Source organism: Paramacrobiotus metropolitanus, unplaced genomic scaffold (genome assembly GCF_019649055.1).
Source record: "Paramacrobiotus metropolitanus isolate TYO unplaced genomic scaffold, Prichtersi_v1.0 Parri_scaffold0000020, whole genome shotgun sequence".
Taxonomy (NCBI): domain Eukaryota; kingdom Metazoa; phylum Tardigrada; class Eutardigrada; order Parachela; family Macrobiotidae; genus Paramacrobiotus; species Paramacrobiotus metropolitanus.
The window spans coordinates 498,877-518,009 of NW_026570240.1; the positions used below are offsets into that span (position 1 = coordinate 498,877).

The following is a 19,133-nucleotide window of genomic DNA, read 5'->3' on the forward strand; positions in this document are numbered from 1 at the left end:
TTAAATTGATAACTGTGCAAATTGGTACTAGTACTGGACGGTAGCTGTGGGCAGCATGTGTTTTACAATATTTTCTTACAAATACAGTTAAATCTTTATTCGCATCGTTCATCAGTTCTTTTTTCCTCTTTCCCCACAAAGGATTTTGCTAGTATAAAAATTCATCCGTAATACGCTGTCCATACTCCGCGCTGCCGGCAGCTAGGGTACTGTACAGCGCCGGTTTAAAGAGCGTTGCGTTACGGCGGTTATGCATTTTATGTTATCAGCCACTTTTCTGCACTTTTCTGCCTCCTGATCAACTTCACTATTCTGTACTGTATAGTGTATCACACTAATAATCACAGTATCATTTGTGCCTTCGAAGCTTTCGCCCCCGCATGTGTTTCTTATTATCCTTTATAGAAGTACACAAACTTGTTTTCGGTAGTCAACTTTGAAATGGCGACAGAAAGTTTTGTTTCCGTTTTGAAACATTCGTGCCATATTTTTCTGTACGCATGTATCCTTGTTTACCTTCAGTATACAGCCAAGCTGACTCGCTCAAATTCTCAAGGAACTGCGCCAGATCCAGTAATCGCTTACGGACTGCCCATAACGATCGCGCTATATAGCCTCCGAATGATCGCTTTCCTTGCGCTTCCTCAAGTTGTGTTCAACTGCTTTGGATTGTTTTTTATGCCTGCTTTTTCCGATCATGTCGTGCAGAAATATTCGACGATGACCGCTCCAAGAATGCGAATACGTGCTGTCACTCGTGGAACTTTTCCGGAGCTCGTGTTTCGGATTGTCGAAAGGAACTTGGCTCTCGTTGAGCAGATGGGTGTCACTAACTATCTGTACGAAGTTGTTACGGATAATCCTGTCAGTCTTCCGGCTCATGACCAGCTAAAGCAGATTGTTGTGCCTCCGGAGTACCGATCACGAACTGGAGCATTGTTTAAGTCGCGAGCGCTGCAGTATTGTTTGGAACCTGGAGTGTACGATTGCGATGAGCAAACCTGGATTGTTCATCTAGATGAGGAGACGCTTTTAACGGAAAACTCTGTTAAAGGCATCATTAACTTTATCTGCGACGGCCGACATCATTTTGGCCAGGGGTTAGTTACGTACGCGAACGACGTGGTCGTAAATTGGATCACTACGACCGCTGACAGTTTCCGCGTTGCGGATGATATGGGAAAACTACGGACGCAACTGAAAATTTTCCATCGCCCGCTTTTTAGGTAAATTTCGAAAATACCGGTTTTTGTACAACAAGAGTGATACATAAGCTTTTGCGAAAATTACTTCTAATTTTACAATAATAACAATATTAAACTTTTAAAACAGCTGGAAAGGTTCCTACGTTGTGACAAACGCTGCAGCTGAACAGCGCGTATCGTACGATAACGGCCCAGACGGGAGTATAGCCGAAGATTGCTATTTTGCCATGAAAGCCTTTGAGCAAGGCTATACATTTAACTGGATCGAAGGTGAAATGTGGGAGAAGAGTCCGTTCACGTTGGGTGATCTTTTGAAGCAGCGCAAGCGATGGATTCAAGGGATTTTCCTTGTTGTGCACAATCGTGAAATCAAATTCCGCTATAAAGTCTTCCTCGCGATGTCTCTATATGCCTGGTTATCGCTTCCGCTATCCTGCATAACTGTTTTGATGAATTTCGTATATCCTGCTGAATTCCCACCTTGGCTGGAAATTACAACAACGTGGATTATGAGCGTTAATGTCTATATGTTTATATTTGGAGCTCTCAAGTCATTTCCTCTTCGAAGAATGGGATTATTGAAAAGTATTCTCTGCCTGATTGGAGCAGTCTGCTGCATACCGATGAATATCGTGATTGAAAATATTGCAGTAATATGGGCTGTAGTTTCTGAGAAGCACCAGTTTTACATCGTTGACAAAGATTATCTGGGCAAAACGTTACCACAGTCCGGCATAACGATTATTGTGTAATGAGTAATCCTTTGGAAGGAAGTTTCGCGTTATTGTATTTGATTTGCTTCGTAAATGTATGCGTTTTCTTTTAACCATGTTGCAGCTGTGATATTTTTATACATTTCAATATGGCTCAGTCGTGTCACCATATCATGACATTATTTAATCACCGGTGTACGCAGTACGCACTAAGTTGAAAGCGTTAAAGAACCTTCAGCAAGACCAATGAAGTAAAATACAGTTTTAATCAGGACGCTCTCGCCATCATGCTCTTCAATGAACTGTAGATTTGCAATAGACATGCAGTATAATAACAAAGAGATCATAATATCGGAGCAAAGTCACCGGTATCAGCAAGTATCATTAAAAGTTACAGCTACAGCGCACAATATTACTTATATTCTTCGGAAACCAACAATGAAAATTCACTGGAAAGTGGAAGTACAAGGAAAAATATAACACTAATCTTTAATCAACTGCTTTAGCAAAATTAAGTGTTTACTAAATAACAGAGGTTGTAATTTCAAACTTTGAAAGCCGACCCTGCTGGAATATGTATGAATGCGCCAGCCTGCCCCCTTAATCAGATAATGAGTCTTCTTCAGAATCATCGCCCATTGATTTCCAAAACTGTTTGGTTATCTGGAAAAAAACCGTTTGTAAAAATAGTATTTATATTTATACATATGCTGGTACAGCCAAATGAAATTCACAGCTAACCGCTGGTAAAAAATAACATCTTTTTCTTATCGACTTACCTGTTCGGCATACGACCGTCTTTCTTCGTTCGACAAGGTTTCCGCCGTAGACTTGAACTGGTGCAAACGAGAAAACAACTGCTCAAACATGTCGACTTCTCTTTCCTCTAAGCCCATTTCTTCCTGGTTTCCTTCCACCGCAGTTGCTTCCAATACATTGGCAGACGATCTTTCAGTTTCCTCCTGATGGTGAGAGGCAGCAGCGTCAAGAGCGGTTCTCAAATTCCTCGGCGTTTCTGCTTTCATCGTTAAATTCGACCACATATGGGCGTACAGGGCACTCCGAATACGCGCAAATCCATGGCTTGCTCCGCCAAATTCTTCTTCCTCTGAATCAATCTCAACAGGCTACAATAAAATTAATGCAAAGACAACATTCCAACAACATACACAATTACATTAGCAGACAACTGGAAAACAGAAAAAAAGCTTCACCTCTTTTAGTAATATTTCAAGTTTCACAGCTTGGACAGGATACTATCAGTTTAATCCTATAATTAGTGGGAGGCTTGATGTAAGTAAGAACCACTAACGATGTTTTTTTCGTAAGATCTCAAAAACCTATTCTTACCGCCAGCTCCACAAGTTCCAGTTGGCGATCAATACAAAAATTCATAAGTTCCTGTCTAGGAACCTCATCGCCATCAACAGAAAACTCGCAGATTAGAAGTTTCACGGTCGGTGCGTAAAGCTGATCGATAGTACGGAGCCATGACTGCACAACGACAAACTCATCTCTGGACTGCGGCCGAAAGTATAACATCACCGCCTCCACGGATTCCGCAAATTCAGCACTGGGAACCGTCCGATACTTTGGAGCACAAACTTTAACGGTGGCTGTGTAATACTTCGTATTCATATCCCATTTATATCCATCAATGTTCTCTTCCATATAATCCGGCGCTGGAGAACATACACCTTGCAGAAGATCTAGAGAATCACAGAGAAAATTCACCGGAAGAGAAAGCCACTACTGTAAAGTGATTGCATACAACAACAACAGCGTCATTCGTAATTCACTCTACAACACTAATTAAGACCGATATAAGGTTTGCTTCGCGTCTGCAGTTGGGAACGGTGTTTGCAATACTGGGCTCCTGAGTGCAGTAGTCAACAGGATGTTGCATCTACGAAGCAGGAATCAGTCTGCAGTAAACGGTAAACCTACCTGCTATCAAATCTTTGGATGATTTGGATTCACTACAAGATACAGCTAAGATTGATGGCACTGAAACCAGGTTAGAATCACTTGACTCGGTCATCTTGTAAGAATCGTGGAATTTGGCGCACAAAAAAACAACTGCAAAACGAAACGTCGCTGAACGAACAAATCTTGAGTTTGGTGTGGAGTTTGGAAGACCTACCAAAGTAACCAAAACTGAAAACTTTATGAACAGTATTGGTAAATATTGGTCAAATAAATCACACTCTAGCCGTAAGTCTTGGTATACAAGTAACAAAGTCTATTACAAACTGCCCCATAGAGTAGTATGCTTAATGCTATGTAAACGCAAAAAGCGTATATCGTTGATATCTCGTTTCTCTGAAAACGTTTTACTTGTAAACTTCCTATTTTTCAGAATAAAATTCTTTTCTGTATTTTCTTAGCTATAATTCGAACAGATTGAATAAAATTGAAAAGATTTTTGAGAAATGCTGAACCGGCAGGGGTTGCCCACTGCCCAGTACGCAACACACTGGGCTTACATATTTTTCGTAGCTGAAAAGAAAAGCTGACCTGGCATGTAGAGGGGCATTTTTGCGGAACGCCCAGAACGACCGGAATTTTTGTTTACACCAACCACTGATCGCATAATAATCTTTTTCAAGACAAACGCCACACTTGACAAAAATTTAATTATATGATCTATACTCTATAGTGCTATACCCCCAATACACAGAAAAGCTTTCTCCTGCAGATAATGCATTATCTAAAATTAAAAGATACAAATTAAAAGAGTGCAATCTGATCTGAGGGGTAATAAACGCAGGACCAAGACTGGCTAAAAAATTACAGCATATGGAAGTGGAGCCGATCGGTGCATAGTTGCCATTAGTTGGGGACTTGTGGCCAGTGCCAGAACGAACACACTTTGAAACTTGGAGTAGAAGTTCGAAATGTATTTCCCAGCTTTTGTCAACGAATCACAGAACAGTATCGAAAACTGTTGTTCATCATTTCATCGCACGAATCCAAAAGGTGACCATAATTACAATTCTACAGAAATCCGTAATCTATGGTTAGAAGTAAAAATCTGACTAACACAATATAAAAAACCGTTAACAACGTTTGCTGACCAGCAACCACCGTGCCTTCGAGTATAATACAAAAATACAAACAGAAGGTTTTGAAAGTAAATATTTATCAAAACTGATATTACCCATCGAATACTGCAAAACGAAATTCGCTTCATTGAGATGTCATTCCTACAAACCGCTTCAAATAGGTAGTAGGAACATAACCCCGAGCTCCAAAGCAGTTTTCCACATAACTCCACTCAGTATTCCCATCGAGATCATGAGCGGCCATGACGGTTACTCTATCCCCTTGTTTCAGAGGCAGCTGGTGAGGACCGTAAGGCACAAATGCAAAGGCAGCAACACACTGTGATTCCACTGGCTTCAGATCATTCAAAAGAGCAGCGACTCCACTCGAAAAAGGCATAATCTTTCCTTCCTCGAAAAAGGCATAATCGGCATTATCCAGTGCGTCAAACGGCTTTAAAATATTCTGCGGGACAAATCCCGTCTTCCCTTTGTGTTGTATATACCAGCGGTCACTGTTTCCCATCGGCGTGTGCTGCTTGATCACATCGACGACATCTCCGGGCCGAACACTCAAATCAAAGCTGTCTTTGGGTTGATACTCCTTTATAACACGAAAACGCAGTCCTGGTGATCTTGGAGGAATCGACGACCGAGCGGGCACCGGAGGCGCCGCAGCAACGGGTACGGCTCGAGACTGAGAATGTCCCGCTGGTACTGAATTACTCCGCCGAAAATTTCCAGATGAAAGGTCAACAGAAGCAACCTAAAACATTTTGTTACTAAAAACAAAAGAGCAAACTCCGAATCCAAATAAAGTGTTTACGAACTAGCTGCAGTAACACTACAATAAGAGTCACTCTGAAAACAATCCCGTACATCTATTCCTGGTTCTCTGTGGAAATTTGTAGAAGTACTGTCAGCTACGAAAACCCCACCATTTTCCACAGGATTGATAGTGCCCATTTCTGGAATTCGAATGGCAGATCCATAATCCAGCTTCTTCAATTCACATATCACAGTTTCAAGATTCTGTGCCAAGCTTTTTTCTGATCCTTTTCGACCGCTTGCTGAAACAGCCTTCACACATGGCAGAATTGCCGATGAGCAAGCGTAAAAGAATAACTTCCGAAAGTGTAGGAAACCATCCACACGGGTACGCAAAATGTTTGCGGTGGCCTCATTGAATTTCGGGAGCTCTTCGACTAGCTGCGAATTAAGTGCTTGATATACTTTCTTTGCCAAATCCAACTCGTCAAGCATCTAGGTATTTACAATAAACATTTTCAGACATAATAGACACAGATGGAAGGTCAACTACACCCGACCAACCGCTTGTGTCCGCTGTCCGTCCTTTATCCGATCAATTTTCCTTTTGGCATTCTCATAATCTATCAGCTTGGCGTGACGCTTACTAATCAGTTTTACCGGTCCGGAAAACTGGTTCAGCGTTTCTTCAAGAGGGTGCACCACGTGGACTTTGATTTTCGGTACCTGTGACAACATTCAGCTTAGGGTTAACATCGACACTTGTAACATAATCCAAACAATTCTAGCTAATAATCAGTGTCATACAAATTCATGGATTATTTGCTTAGATATAGCTTCTTGACTGCCACTGAATGCGTCCGCCACGCCGTCAGGTCGATTCTTCAGTAGCAGAGCGAAATCCTCAGCAATACTTGTCAAAATCGGTAGTAGATTCTGCTGCACAATTAAACGGTTAGCGGACGTAAACGCAAATACATAGAGCTTCATTGACTATTTATAAAATTGTCAGCGAACATCTGCGCACCCGTAGTTGCTCAACAAATTCGGCTACATTACGTAAAAACCATTTGATAGTCCGTTTGGTGATCTGGAACCGCCGCTCTGCCGCTTGGAAAGTCGGATCTTGCATCTGTGCATAACAAAAGAGGTTGTCAACCGAGCAATTGTTTGAACATTAGGTGTAATCCATACCAATGTCGTTAATCCGATCGTGCTCGATACTAACAAACCAATTCGACTTGATTTTTTGACAACTGAGTGGAAGCTGAATCGTGACAACCGCTCCGAAAAGGACGCATCACTATGGTCGCGGTATTTGGCCACTGAAACAATAAAAATTACAGTCAGCGGAAACGCGATCAAAGGCAGCTGCCTTTGAACTAGTAGCAACAAGTAATGTGGCACCTTCATAACCATATTTTTATCAAACTGTATGAAAAATGACCATGAACCCAAACTAATGCTAATTACTCTGACCGCCAGATAAAATCGGATCATAATTCGTTCACCTAATTCTTTCCGCCGCTTTAGCTCGTTGATTCCACTAGCGATGTCGGTGCTGTGCTTCATGCACTCTCGGACAAACACGTAATCGGAATGTGATTTATCGGTAGCCTGTTATATGACACATCCTTTGGTTAGTGATTAGCACGGCTTCCGATGCATTATTACGTCGTAGTACAACACAAACGCGACTTAACACTAACCTTGAGTAGCTCGCTCAATAACAGCGGATACTTCAAAACACGCTGTAGAGGTTTGATAAACATGGATGCCAAGTCAAAACAGTTTATTCTAAGCCGAATTTCTGCCACTTTTCGCTTCATATATTCATCCAGAAGTGCTATGTCCTTGTACTGAAACGTTCAACTAAATTATTATGTCAATAAATAGAGATGATTACTGTTATATCTAAACATTTTCGTCAACCTACCTGACATAACAGCCCAATCGTCGCATCATTGTTCTGACAATAGGTCATGTAAGCACGCTTCAGTGCGGGAATGTTACGCAAGAACGCTTCCCCAATCTGTCCGTCGTTATTTCGAGCAAATGTCAAATCGTGCAGCAGGTCCTTTGCGACGCTCAAGACATCATCAATGGTACCAAAGACAGTTTTACAGTCGAATATCTCCGGCTGAAAAAAAATCCTCGTCAAAAATAATTGTAAACGATCACCGCTTGAAATGCTGCACAAGACAAGATAACAGCAACAACAGAACCACAGTACAGTACCGGAGAGTCTTTTCGCAAAATATCCATGCAGACCACTAAACTTTCGATATAATCCTTTTCACTAGCAATTATCTCGTCGATCACTTTCGTCCGACTAGAACGGTAGCCTTTATCCATAGTGTTAGCAGAATCGCTATTCAAACTGGCTCCGGTGCTCTCCACAGTTCGCAATTCATAATCACTGCCATGCCACGAAGAACGTTTGTCGGCAGAATAACTGCTAGCATCACCAGAACCCATAGAAAATGTAGGACTAGCCATACTACGACTGCTGCGAAAGCTGCTGCCGGATGAGCTATCTAATTGGCTGCTCGATCTAATTTCATCCGGTTCAGTGCCGATAATTTCCAGACAGCTAGCGGCACAAAAACCAACGTTGCCGTAATCATCCATTGCTTCTACCCAGTCCTGACCTCGTTTCCGAAGAATCGTAACGGCATCGCCACTCTAAAGATTGCGACAGAATTGGATAATCAGAAGCTGTTACAATATTGCAACAGATCAAAACGTTATGACGCAGCAAACCATATGCAAAATAAATTAAATTAACCCGATATTTGTCATAGTTTCATATCAAATTACCTTCAAACGTAACTCGTTTGCATTTTGCCCGATGTGATCCGAAAGCGCAATAGCGTATGTATCTGGGGGGAAATCTTCGAATTCTTCATCCGACTGGAAATGGTTTGCAATTTCATCGTCGTTTATCGCGTTGCCGTCAGGTACATCCACAATAATCGTTATGAAATCTTTGGGAAATATGCCGCGTTGACCGTTTGGCAGTTCTCCTTCCAACCAGTTAGGGTCAACATAATTATGCAGGAGAACAACATCACCGGCTTTAAATGATAATTCATTCGTCAAACCGGTGTGGAAATCGTATAACGCACGTCCGTGTGGACATGTGATAACCGACACGTCTGGCGCAGGCGTCATAATGGAACTAACCATGTGGTTAGACAGAAGATCGGGAATCGGCGCCTGGCTGCTGCCTGTTCCAAAAAAGGTTAGTACAGAATTTCATGCTATTATTACAGAAGCGAATGCTCAGCAAGAATTTATGTTTCACTTTTTTACTATGAAATCAAAGACTCTGATCAGCTGAACACAATAAAACCGAACTTCCCGTTCTTGCGATGCCATTAATGTTATTGTTATTTCAAATATATCCTGCGTGAAATTAATTTACCGTTGATTTTCGTCGTAATAGCCGTCTCCGAATAGCTAACATCGCTTGTAATTGGTTGGGAGGAGAAAAAACCATTGCTTCGCTCTTGCAAAACGTCCTGGGAGACATCTCGCACCCATTCCAAAGGAAATATTCCATGTCTGTCTCCAATCCATCCGTACCACCAGTTAGCATCCACCGCACGATCACCAGTAATTACGGAGCCTGTTGATATTAGCAGTTCATTTTTCTTCATAGCGTGACAAATTAAATGTAAACAAGCGAAAAAACTTAAAATCACGACTTTCTATGACTTTGTAAATAATATTATGTTGTGACTGTTGTCGTCTGATATTGGAAATCCACCATCTGGAAAACCAAACAATTCTCGCACAGCCTCCCACTGGTTGCTACTGCTTACCTTTTCCAAAGCTTAAATCCCCATTTTCAGACCCTGCAAAATCTTTGACCGCAACGAAAATGATCTGAGCACTGGAATCCACTAAGACTGGAATCTCGAAAGGTTCTAAACAGTAACTGGGTAGTTTTCCGCTTAATCCCGTGGAGAGATTTTTCGCAAACACTGTTTTACGGTTTTCTTTGTATATTATCCTCAGAATATCGTTCGTCGTACATGATAGTTCATCTGTATCGTTGGTCCAAAAGTCTGTAATCGCTCTGGCAAAACTGCACGAGTCCGACATGATTCAAATCGTCAATAACCATATTATTACACTAATTGTTAATAACAGTAAATTTATGCGTTGTCAAAAGCAGCGACAGCAGGTAACTACGATCGTTTCCACAATCCACAAACGTTTCCACAATCTATAGCGCCAGTGCGCCACAAGGGAGTTAATTATCAGGAAAAACTGTCATCAGTTGCTTCCATTTAACTTTTCAAGTAAACAATTTCGTTTCAAACGGCAAACGATGACAATAACAACAGGAAAAAAAAGAATATAAGCGGCATTCTTTTTAACTACCGAGTAGCTGTCGAAACTCATAACTCAAAAGCAAAACAAATCATGACGGTGTGCGCACTGACAAGAGACGCGCATGTAGATTCTATACGTATAGTGCAATGCGGTGCAGGCTTTTACGGTTGCACAGCCACACAACAAAATGCACGCTATCGGTCAATCTGTTCGCACGGTCGCGCTGCTGCACGGCAGTGCAACTTTCAATCCGCATGCTGATCGCTCACAAATTTAATCATCACAAAGTGCTGGATGTACTTACGTACACATTGTACAGTATGAATTCAAGTAATTTTTTATTTTGCGTCGGAAACTGCTGGATGTAAGTTTTTTCGTGATTTATATTTGCGAATGAATAAATCATCTGAGATCAGACTGTGAAGGGAAATGGGATTTCGTTAGGAAAAGGTAACTTAACTCATACGAATAGGTAATAGTGTAAGTACTAGTAGTAGTTGAAAACTTGAAAGTGCGGTGGTTGCTGATTGTTGAACGACGAACCCGTGACTGAGATGTTAAGCGACTGGGAGGATTTTATTAATATAAATTGTTTATAGAAATTGTATTTCAAAGTTACAGGTGTTTCATTATTTTGAAGTGTGGTAATGAATGGATTACGCATGTAAAATTTGCAAACGATAAATCATAAACATCCGTGAATGATAAATAGGGTGAAAGCTCGTGGAGTGTGAATTATTTATAAAATGCTTGTAAACCTGTGCGCTCCTTGTTCTGTGTTGGTGATCGTAATTTCTGGTATACAGAAAGAGTAGCGTATGCGCATCAAAAGTCAGTAGTGACTTGGACTGGTTTCGCGATTTTCCCTTCTCGTTGTATAACTGATAACAATTGTTTTGGACTTAAGCGAACTTATTTCTGACACGCTCTAGTTTTGAGGGAGTATTTGAAAATAGGATAACGGAAGTCGTTGTATGCATTATTTATAAAAATTTGAAAAAATAGTGTGTGTTTAATTTGTATTGCAGTATTTACGATCGTTAATTGTAATGCTAATACAATTTACCTGTCGAAATTTCGTAATAATCTTCAAATTTACGCGGTGGTCGTGTGAAGTGAAACACTCACTGTTTGAAATGGAGAAAGAAGATTTTGAATTTCAGGTTGGTGAAGTGGAAAGTTGGGAAGGGTAATATTGCGATTGTCCGAAATGGCGGTCGCCGCTCTCACTATGGACTCGTCTGCGCCGATCCGGACGGTGAAACGGGTGCAGTTTGGCATCCTGAGTCCGGACGAAATTGTAAGCGAAGTCTGTATTAACGTAAAGCCATGGGAATATATCTGGCCGTTGTTCTAATCTGAAAAATTTTAGCGCGCGATGTCGGCGTCGGAAGGTGGGATCAAGTACCCCGAAATCTACGAACAGGGTCGACCCAAACTCAATGGACTGATGGATCCGCGTTTGGGAACTGTGGACAGGATGATGCGGTGTCAGACGTGTGCTGGCAACATGACGGAGTGCCCAGGTATTGTTTCAGTTCCTGTTACTAGCGCCAATGCTGCCGTAAAGGATGATATCTGTTACGGAAACCATACATGAAGATTATAATCTTTGCACTCTAATTTTTTCCTGATACGGCGATATACGATATTTATTATTTAGTAATGTTGTATAAAAATTGTTTTAAAATTACTTTGATTGTCTTTTTAAACGGCAGGGCATTTCGGTCATATCGACTTGGCAAAACCAGTATTTCATGTCGGGTTTCTAACAAAAACGATCAAAGTGCTCCGCTGTGTTTGCTTCACTTGTTCCCGTTTGTTGGTGAACCCGGTAAGTTTTGAAATAATAAGCTTTTGAAAACTTTGTTACGTCTTTGTATCCAACTTCTTTCGTACGTGCTGCATAGGAAACAGATGCAATGAAACGAGCCATAGCACTCTCCAAGGGAAATCCCAAGAAGCGCCTCCAAGTGGTATACGATATTTGTAAGTCCAAGAGTATTTGTGAGGGTGGGGCGGAGTTGGACGCGAAAAAACCAGACGATGGCGATGGTGCACCGGAAGATGCCACCAAGAAAAAAGTGAGCTGATGTAGGAGTAGGTTCATGTTGTGTACTGAACGCTAGATAGTGTTTTTTATTTATATATAGACTGGATTCTCCGGCTGTGGACGCTACCAACCGCGAATAAAGCGCAGCGGTTTGGATCTTTTTGGTGAATGGAAAAATTTGAATGAAGACAACCAAGAGCGGAAAACTCCAATCTCTGCAGATCGAGTGTTGGAAATTTTTCGGAACATTTCTGACGAAGACTGTGTTCTGCTGGGTTTTGACACAAAGTATGCATCTCGCTGTCAGCACTATGCTTTGGCTCACTTCGGGGTGGATGTGTTTGATGTTGTGATCTTCCTTAGGTTCGCTCGACCGGAGTGGATGGTTATTACTGTACTGCCGGTGCCCCCGCTTCAAGTTCGACCTTCAGTTGTCATGATGGGATCTGCTCGTAGCCAGGTACCATAAAGTGATAAGTAATTTTCGTCATTGGAAGTTCTTTCTTCTTTGCATCTTGTTTCTTGAAATAATATATTTCTCAAATGTTTATGATTCCCCATGTTTAGGACGATCTCACATACAAGCTGGCAGAGATTGTGAAAACCAACAATCAGCTTAAGCGAAATGAGGCGAGCGGAGCTGCAGCGCATGTGATCGCTGAAGATACGAAAATGTTACAGTACCACGTGTCTACTTTGGTTGATAATGATATTCCTGGTCTTCCAAAGGTAATCTTCTTGGATGCTAAACGTTACGTTATTTGACATTTTAAATTGTATACTATTATTTCGGACATTTTCGCAGGCCATGCAAAAATCTGGGCGCCCGTTGAAGTCTGTCAAGGCGCGTCTCAAAGGAAAGGAAGGTCGTCTCCGCGGTAATTTAATGGGTAAACGGGTCGACTTTTCGGCTCGTACTGTAATCACCCCAGATCCCAACCTACGTATCGATCAAGTCGGAGTTCCGAAAACCATCGCTCAGAATCTTACTTTTCCTGAAATTGTAACACCGTTCAACATCGAAAAACTGTACGCTTTGGTTTACCGTGGACACAATCAACATCCCGGCGCGAAATACATCATCCGAGATAATGGTGACAGAATTGACCTCCGATTTCATCCGAAAGCAAGTGACTTGCACTTGGAATGTGGTTACAAGGTAAGTTTCGTCGCTCATTTCGGAAATTGATAACTTTCTGATCCTTTTTGCTTTTCAGGTTGAACGTCATATAAACGACGATGATGTCATTATTTTCAACCGTCAGCCAACGCTGCACAAAATGTCTATGATGGGGCACAGAGTAAAAATTCTACCTTGGTCAACGTTCCGTTTGAATCTTAGGTAATTTCGGAAGATGGTTCCTTCAGTGCACCTGTATAAATTTTTTAATCTGTATTTACAGTGTTACGACTCCGTACAATGCGGATTTCGACGGTGACGAAATGAATTTACATGTTCCACAATCTATGGAAACCAGGGCCGAAGTTTCAGAAATCATGCTGGTACCGCGGCAGATTATTACACCACAGGCAAATAGACCCGTCATGGGTATCGTGCAAGATACTTTGACAGCCGTGCGGAAGATGACAAAGCGCGATGTATTTGTTGATAAAGTACGAATTTTAAAACAGTGGTTGTTGTGATTGTGGAGTTCCTAGATTTTGGTGTTGTAGGAACAAATGATGCAGATACTAATGTGGCTGCCTAGCTGGGATGGCAAAATCCCAATGCCAGCCATTCTGAAGCCGAAACCGTTGTGGACCGGAAAGCAGATTTTCAGCTTAGTAATCCCTGGACCCGTAAATGTCATCCGTACCCACAGCACTCATCCGGATGACGAGGATGATGGCCCCTATAAATGGATTTCCCCTGGTGATACTAAGGTAAGCCGATGAATACTAGTACGGATGCGCTCAGTGGGTTTTTGCCGCGACTTAATGGTTTTAGCATGGATTTACACAGTAAATAAAATTCCGTGCTGTTTTAGGTGTTGATTGAGCACGGTCAGTTATTGAGCGGCATTATCTGTAAAAAAAGTCTCGGGACGTCAGCTGGATCGTTGATTCATATCGTCTTTCTGGAGTTGGGCCAGGAAATCTGCGGGAGATTTTTGTCGCATATTCAAACTGTTGTGAACAACTGGCTGTTGCTGGAAGGCCACAGTATCGGCATTGGAGATACAATCGCTGATCCACAGACATACCGCGACATTCAGGAATCAATTAAAAAAGCCAAACAGGAAGTGGAGGAAGTCATTGCAAAAGCGCACAACGATGAACTCGAACCAACTCCAGGCAATACGTTGCGGCAGACCTTCGAAAACCAAGTGAACAGGATTCTGAATGAAGCTCGTGAAAAAACTGGTTCAAGCGCTCAGAAGTCCTTATCCGATTATAACAACTTCAAGGCTATGGTCGTCGCCGGATCGAAAGGCTCCAAGATCAACATTTCCCAGGTCATTGCTTGTGTCGGGCAGCAGAACGTGGAAGGAAAGCGGATACCTTTCGGCTTCCGACACCGTACTCTGCCACATTTTATCACGGATGATTACGGGCCAGAAAGTCGTGGTTTTGTGGAGAATTCCTACTTAGCAGGATTGACACCGTCAGAATTTTTCTTCCACTCCATGGGAGGTCGGGAAGGTTTAATTGATACAGCCGTGAAAACTGCTGAGACGGGGTACATTCAGCGGCGTCTGATTAAAGCCATGGAGAGCGTCATGGTGCAGTACGATGGAACGGTTAGAAATGCCCATCAAGCGATGATCCAGTTACGGTACGGCGAAGACGGTCTGGACTCATGCGCTGTCGAGTTCCAAAATCTAGCCACAATGAAACCCAGCAATACTGCTTTTGAAAAGCGTTTCAAAATGCAGACCAGCAACGAGAGATATTTGAAGAAATTGTATGAGCCGGGTGTGGTCAGTGATATTTTGGCTAATCCGGATGTACCTAACATTTTGGAACAAGAATTCCAGCAGATGAAGCGTGATCGTGAGACTATCCGGAAGATTTTTCCCACAGGTGAATCGCGTGTTGTGTTGCCGTGTAATCTTTCGCGTATGATATGGAACGCACAAAAGACTTTCCACATCAACTTGCGTGGAACAAGTGATCTTCATCCTGTTCGTGTTGTGGAAGGTGTCTCGGAGCTTTTGAAGAAATTGGTGATCGTCAAGGTAAAGGCAGGATCTTATCACGGGAAGCTGTTCGGTTTCTTGTACTTCGTTTGATATAAGCCGTCTCGCCGTAAATGATGCGCTTTTTGCGCATAACAGGGAAGAATTATGTGATTTTTCGTTATAGGGAGAAGATCGATTGAGCAGGGAAGCACAGGAAAATGCTACAATTTTGATTAATACCATGATTCGTTCTACTCTTTGCTCGAGGAAGATGGCTGAGGAGCATCACCTAAATACGGAAGCATTCGAGTGGTTGTTGGGTGAGATAGAATCCAAGTTCGCGCAATCTCAAGCCGTGCCGGGAGAAATGGTGGGTGCACTGGCTGCTCAGAGTCTGGGAGAACCGGCTACGCAGATGACTTTGAACACCTTCCATTATGCCGGAGTCTCTGCTAAGAACGTAACCCTTGGTGTGCCGCGATTGAAAGAGTTGATTAACGTAAGCAAAAAGCCGAAAACACCATCGCTGACCGTGTTTTTGCTTGGCCAAGCAGCGAGAGATGCAGAAAAAGCCAAGGAAGTGCTGTGCCGGCTGGAACATACGACCCTTCGTAAAGTGGCTGCCAATACCGCTATCTATTACGATCCCGACCCGCAGCAGACAGTCATCCAGGAAGATCAAGAGTTTGTAAATGTGTATTATGAAATGCCCGATTTCGATACTTCCCGCGTTAGTCCCTGGCTACTGCGCATTGTAATGGACCGTAAACGTATGACGGATAAGAAATTAACCATGGAAAGTATAGCTGAGAAAATCCAGCAAGGATTTGGCGACGATTTGTTGGTCATCTTCAACGATGACAATGCGGAGAACCTGGTTATGCGCATCCGTATCATGAATAATCCAACGGATGACAAAATGGATGATGAGACGAGGGATCAAGTTGATAAGATGGAGGATGACATGTTTTTGCGGTGTATCGAAACGAATTTGTTGTCCGATCTGACATTGCAGGGAATCGAAGCGATCAGCAAAGTGTACATGCACTTGCCACTAGTGGAGAATAACAAGAAACGCGTTGTTATAACGGACGAAGGAGAATTTAAAGCCATTTCAGAGTGGATTCTGGAAACGGATGGTACCAGTTTGATGAGGGTGTTGGCTGATCGAGATGTGGACCCCGTCAGGACTGTTAGTAATGATATATGCGAAGTGTTTGCGGTAAGTAGTTCAGCAGAGGCAGTTTGATTATTCTGAATATCATTCAGAATACATTTCCCTTTTATTAGGTCTTGGGTATCGAAGCGGTTCGTAAGTCGCTGGAAAAAGAAATAAATCACGTCATTTCTTTCGATGGCTCTTACGTGAATTACCGCCATTTGGCACTTTTGTGCGATGTGATGACCGCTAAAGGGCATTTGATGGCTATAACCCGCCATGGCATAAATCGGCAGGAAGTGGGACCACTAATGAAGTGTTCTTTCGAAGAGACTGTGGATGTGTTGATGGAAGCCGCGGCTCATGCAGAATGTGATTACCTTAAAGGTGTGTCGGAGAATATCATGCTTGGACAGCTGGCTCGGCTGGGAACGGGAGCTTTCGACTTAATTCTGGACCCCGATAAGTGCCGACATGGTATGGAGGTACCCATGAATATCGCCAATTTGGCTCACATTGAAGATGGAGCGGGAGCTTTGTTGGACGGAAGAAACGCGCCACTGACACCTTGGCTCAATGCTGGCACGCCGTCATACAATCAGGCTTGGTCACCATTGGCCGCCGTCACGCCAGGCCATTCTGTATTTTCACCGATGCCTAACATGAGCCCGATGATGACACCTCGGGGAGATGGCGGAGCATCGCCTTGGTCCCCTGCTGCCGGACTCATGTCACCGGGGCCTTCCAGCCCGATGTTTCCAATGTCGCCGAATCCGAGTTATTCGCCTTCGTAAGGGTTTAATTTGAATGATGTTGTTTATTCTGGAAAACCATTTAACATCATTTGTTCCAGATCGCCATTGCATGTCGGGCCAAGCAGCCATTACTCTCCTAGCTCGCCTGTGTATTCTCCAACTTCTCCAGCTGGCGCATCTCCAAATTATTCGTATGTGGTTAAACTTTTTATTTAGCTGGTCCTGTGTGACGGTTATTGTATTTCAGTCCGACGAGTCCCAATTACAGTCCAACGTAAGTAAGATTGATATGTGCGGATAGGCGTAGTGTACTGGAGGTTTTCCTGTTGCAGGAGTCCATCCTACTCACCTGTCAGTCCACGGCATTCGTATTCGCCAACCTCGCCGAGCTACAATGCTTTGTAAGCACGTTTGGGAGCCCTTGTTATAGCAAATTGGCATACCTTGTTTCCTTGTAGATCTCCTAGTGTTGGAGCCGGTGGACTTGGAGGAGCTTCGCCAAGCTACAGCCCTACGTAAGTCTGTGATTGATTCAACTTGTCTGCGGTGTGCACACGATAATCTTCCCGTTTAGGTCTCCGCGCATTGGATATTCTCCAACGTCGCCTAGCTATAGTCCAACGTAAGTGAACTTTTTGTAGTTTTGGACAATATCAGTACTGTAGTAATGGTACTCTCAATCTGAGTCTTAAGATCGGCTTTAACAATTTTTTCGTTGAATCAGATCGCCACAGATGTACAGCGCTGGCACTGGATCCCCGACTTACAGGTACAAGATATTTGTATTAATCTACTCTAGTGTTATACTGAAAACTTATGAAAAACCATGCAACCTTTACTAGCCGTCTTTACTTTGCGTCTTTCCAGCCCTTCAAGTCCGGCGTATTACTCACCAACATCTCCACAGTATTCTCCGGCTTCTCCATCGTACAGGTACCAATTACTACTCCTATTGCTTGCTGTTAGAGAGGTCTTAGTCTTACCTTGTTTTCTTTTTTGCAGCCCCACATCGTAAGTTGCCGTTTGCTAAATGGGTTTAGTGCACGATATTGCTAGTCTCTGTTGCCTTTTTGTACGCTCAACCGTCCTTTTCAGACCGCAGTACAGTTCTCCAGCAAGTCCGGCGTATTCGCCAAGGTATGCTGTGTGATGTTCAGTTCAAGATATAGGATTGCCGATACTGTAATATTATTTTGCATTTCCAGTTCTCCAGCATATATTTCACCAGCTTCTCCAGTTTATTCGTAAGTCGATAGTTGGTGAATTTCATTAATACCATCAGTATGAGTAAGCTAATGGGCCTCATGCGTGTACATTGTGTTTATAGACCTTCTTCACCCTCCTATTCGCCGTCGCAGTAAGTGAAGTTTAATTCAAATTTGGACAGTTTTAAGCTGATTTGTAAAGCATCTGTATTTGCATTGTATCAGAACACTCTGTGTGTTGATAGGATATAATCTGCTTTGACAGAATTGCCTAATGTGGATGTTTTTGTAGGATTTCACCGGCCAGTCCAAGTTACCAGTACAACGACTAAGGGAGGAATGATGTGGATATTTGAATTGTTTAGATTGTTAACAGTGATGTATTGATTTGGGTGAATGCAGTCGAATTCGCGCATCTGGCATTCGGTTTTTACTGAGATAGTTTGAATACATGATCTTGTGGCCAAAGGTCATGGTTTTTGGTTTTTATGTTTAAGCGGTGTTCTCCATAATCTGATCTAGGAAGACGGCTAGATATCGTATTTTTACTTGTAAATACTTACAAAAATTTGAAGTCTCAGTTTATTGTGGTTATTTGTTTATAGCAGTGCAATTTCTTTCACTACTGGAGCTCTGAAAAGCAGTTTGGTTTCTGTTGTGGTGTTGATGATTGGTTATGGAATGGTCCAATCTAAATGTCGTTTTCTATGCGATTGCGAATAATGAACCTGCAAATTCGGTTCTGCGAGTTGGTTATGGTGTCTG

General features: G+C 42.6%; 4 protein-coding genes across 6 annotated transcripts; 2 read left to right on the forward strand and 2 right to left on the reverse strand.

Annotated features, from left to right (window-relative positions):
- Positions 1 to 313: 313 nt before the first annotated feature.
- Positions 314 to 2,184, forward strand: LOC129586167 (beta-1,4-mannosyltransferase egh-like). Its single transcript, XM_055479216.1, has 2 exons — positions 314 to 1,226; positions 1,333 to 2,184. The coding sequence occupies exons 1-2, from the start codon at positions 442 to 444 to the stop codon at positions 1,955 to 1,957; spliced, it is 1,410 nt and encodes a 469-aa protein (XP_055335191.1). The 5' UTR covers positions 314 to 441; the 3' UTR covers positions 1,958 to 2,184.
- On the reverse strand, positions 2,142 to 4,184 carry LOC129586168 (alpha- and gamma-adaptin-binding protein p34-like). Its single transcript, XM_055479217.1, has 5 exons — positions 4,062 to 4,184; positions 3,866 to 3,997; positions 3,269 to 3,627; positions 2,698 to 3,045; positions 2,142 to 2,581 (listed from the first exon to the last, which is right to left on the reverse strand). Exons 2-5 carry the CDS (start codon positions 3,957 to 3,959, stop codon positions 2,519 to 2,521), a joined length of 864 nt encoding a protein of 287 aa, XP_055335192.1. The 5' UTR covers positions 3,960 to 3,997; positions 4,062 to 4,184; the 3' UTR covers positions 2,142 to 2,518.
- A 611-nt stretch (positions 4,185 to 4,795) lies between these two features.
- On the reverse strand, positions 4,796 to 10,163 carry LOC129586425 (dynamin-binding protein-like). Of its 3 annotated transcripts, none has more exons than XM_055479681.1 (13): positions 9,558 to 10,163; positions 9,158 to 9,361; positions 8,551 to 8,960; positions 7,969 to 8,415; positions 7,667 to 7,870; positions 7,440 to 7,589; positions 7,242 to 7,347; positions 6,925 to 7,055; positions 6,758 to 6,862; positions 6,538 to 6,666; positions 6,295 to 6,456; positions 5,842 to 6,225; positions 4,796 to 5,728 (listed from the first exon to the last, which is right to left on the reverse strand). In XM_055479681.1, the coding sequence occupies exons 1-13, from the start codon at positions 9,838 to 9,840 to the stop codon at positions 5,108 to 5,110; spliced, it is 3,336 nt and encodes a 1,111-aa protein (XP_055335656.1). In that variant the 5' UTR covers positions 9,841 to 10,163; the 3' UTR covers positions 4,796 to 5,107. The 3 variants fall into 3 exon arrangements, with proteins under 3 accessions (XP_055335656.1, XP_055335655.1, XP_055335657.1); XM_055479680.1 differs by having other exon boundaries at positions 6,538 to 6,669; XM_055479682.1 differs by having other exon boundaries at positions 5,568 to 5,728; positions 5,901 to 6,225; positions 6,538 to 6,669.
- Positions 10,164 to 10,360: 197 nt separating this feature from the next.
- On the forward strand, positions 10,361 to 19,110 carry LOC129586423 (DNA-directed RNA polymerase II subunit RPB1-like). The gene is made up of 27 exons (XM_055479668.1): positions 10,361 to 10,524; positions 11,238 to 11,374; positions 11,447 to 11,600; positions 11,793 to 11,908; positions 11,985 to 12,158; positions 12,228 to 12,415; positions 12,491 to 12,587; positions 12,695 to 12,856; positions 12,933 to 13,286; positions 13,345 to 13,469; positions 13,531 to 13,741; positions 13,802 to 14,011; positions 14,116 to 15,306; positions 15,434 to 16,471; positions 16,540 to 17,198; positions 17,262 to 17,354; positions 17,411 to 17,437; positions 17,496 to 17,564; positions 17,622 to 17,678; positions 17,738 to 17,785; positions 17,888 to 17,932; positions 18,031 to 18,096; positions 18,166 to 18,174; positions 18,259 to 18,300; positions 18,369 to 18,407; positions 18,491 to 18,520; positions 18,661 to 19,110. The coding sequence occupies exons 2-27, from the start codon at positions 11,285 to 11,287 to the stop codon at positions 18,698 to 18,700; spliced, it is 5,334 nt and encodes a 1,777-aa protein (XP_055335643.1). The 5' UTR covers positions 10,361 to 10,524; positions 11,238 to 11,284; the 3' UTR covers positions 18,701 to 19,110.
- Positions 19,111 to 19,133: the final 23 nt, after the last annotated feature.